The sequence below is a fragment of the Protomyctophum parallelum genome (genome assembly GCF_964188405.1).
Source record: "Protomyctophum parallelum genome assembly, chromosome: 9".
Lineage (NCBI taxonomy): Eukaryota > Metazoa > Chordata > Actinopteri > Myctophiformes > Myctophidae > Protomyctophum > Protomyctophum parallelum.
The window spans coordinates 10,598,446-10,600,244 of NC_139706.1; the positions used below are offsets into that span (position 1 = coordinate 10,598,446).

At 44.3% G+C, this 1,799-nt stretch overlaps 1 protein-coding gene across 1 annotated transcript; it reads right to left on the reverse strand.

The window, feature by feature from the left end:
* Positions 1-1,002: 1,002 nt before the first annotated feature.
* On the reverse strand, positions 1,003-1,467 carry LOC310864013 (microtubule-associated protein 1 light chain 3 alpha-like; the record flags this gene model as incomplete). The annotated part of the gene is made up of 1 exon (XM_083772545.1): positions 1,003-1,467. One exon carries the CDS (start codon positions 1,465-1,467, stop codon positions 1,003-1,005), a length of 465 nt encoding a protein of 154 aa, XP_083628671.1.
* Between the last annotated feature and the right edge of the window lie 332 nt (positions 1,468-1,799).

Sequence of the window (1,799 nt, forward strand, 5' to 3'; positions counted from 1 at the left end):
CTAAATCTTATTCTCAACAAGATTGGATGCACTTGACAAAAGGACATCACAGAAAAAAGGGGGAAAAACAGTTGTGTAAAGTAAATAAGTACAATTTCTTAAGTACTGTACTCAAGTATAATTTTGAGGTATTTGTACTTACTTGAGTTGTTGAGTATTTCCGATTCCCTCCTATTCACTTTCTACCCGGCTAGCTTTAGGACTGTTCAGCACTGCCACTGCTATACCTGCCGTTATGTCGGAAGGTATTTAAGGCTGAATTACTTTCCCTCATGTAGATTACATTCCCTCAAATGTTTTGTAAAAGTATCAATACTGCCTATACACAGATTAAAACATACAGGCATAAAATACATTGTGTAAAAATGAGAAAAAGGACGCACACACGTAGCCACGATGCTGTATATTTATTGACAAGAATCCAACGTTTCGACCTAGGTGGTCTTCTTCAGGGAATCAATAAAATAAATAAAATAAAATACATTGTGACCTCAGGGCCATATACAGTACGACATGTGCATCTCTCTCTCTCTCTCTCTCTCATCTTCAGCTACCATTCGGGAGCATTCTGAGAGGGAGGCTGGCCATCGCAGTCTGAATCGGGTCGAGGACCCGCCAGGCCTGGTAGATGTTTGAGCAGAGATTAAGGTCAAAACACCACCCCAGCAATGGACTGGTTGTGTCACTGCTGTCAGGTAAGTGCCTGCATTTTCACAAGGTCACCAGAGACACATAGGAGAGTTCTGTTATTGTTTTGTGCACATAGTCGTAGAGCAGCTGGATGAGATTCACACTATTTCATGTCTTTTAGCCCAGTGGTTCCCAAAGTTCTTCATGTCAAGGACCCCCAAATTGACACTAATGAGCCCGTGGACCCCCATTTGAAAAATATATGCCAGGGACCCCCATAAGAGAAGATTTTGACGGCTCTAGCAGTGATTCTCAACCCGTTTAATTTCAAGGACCCCCAGTTTGACATGCATATTAGTCTACAGAGCATCTTTAAAAATAGTAGTGTGGAACTCCCTCAGGGACCACTGGGAACTTGGGAACCACTGTTTCAGCCCATACGTTGAATTTAGACATCAGCCTATCCATCAGCGAGCGGACGTGGCTCCGCGAGGCGTAGCTCATGTAGAGGAAGCCGTCCTCGTCCATCCCCTGGTCGTAGATCCTGGAGACACGCGCGGACACGCACGCCGTCCTTCCCCGGCCGTCCAGCAGGAGGAGCGTCTGCGCGTCTCCGATCTGGAGGTGGTTCCTGATCAGCTTGATCAGTTCGCTCACGTAGACGTTCCGGGGGACGAGGAGGAACACGGTCTTGTCCAGCAGGGGGAGTCCGAGTCCTTCCTCTCCCCAGTGTCTCACGATGACGATGGGCATCTTGTTGGGGTACGTCCTGTGGGCCCGCTGGACCTGCTGGTAGTGGTCGGCGAAGGACGTCGCTTGTGGACCTTCGTGAGACATCTAGTCTGCTGGATGTGCATGTGGTGAAATGTGGTCGGTGGAAAACAAGGTTATAATAGTTTTGGAAAGGTAAGAGTAAGTATTGTGTAATAAAAACTGTAATAAAAAAATAAAAGACAGCATTATATTAAGTTACAGATTAAATAAATTGACAAAAACAAAAACTAAGGGCATTTTGTCTATCATTTCAGTTAGTTTTTGTTAGTTTTGCAAACACACAATACAGTTTCAGTTAGTTATCGTTTTTCTTTTCCTTTTCTAGTTTACTGAATTTAGTTTTAGTTTTAGTTAACTATAATATACCTTGGTGGAAAACCCCTCAGGCCTTTGCT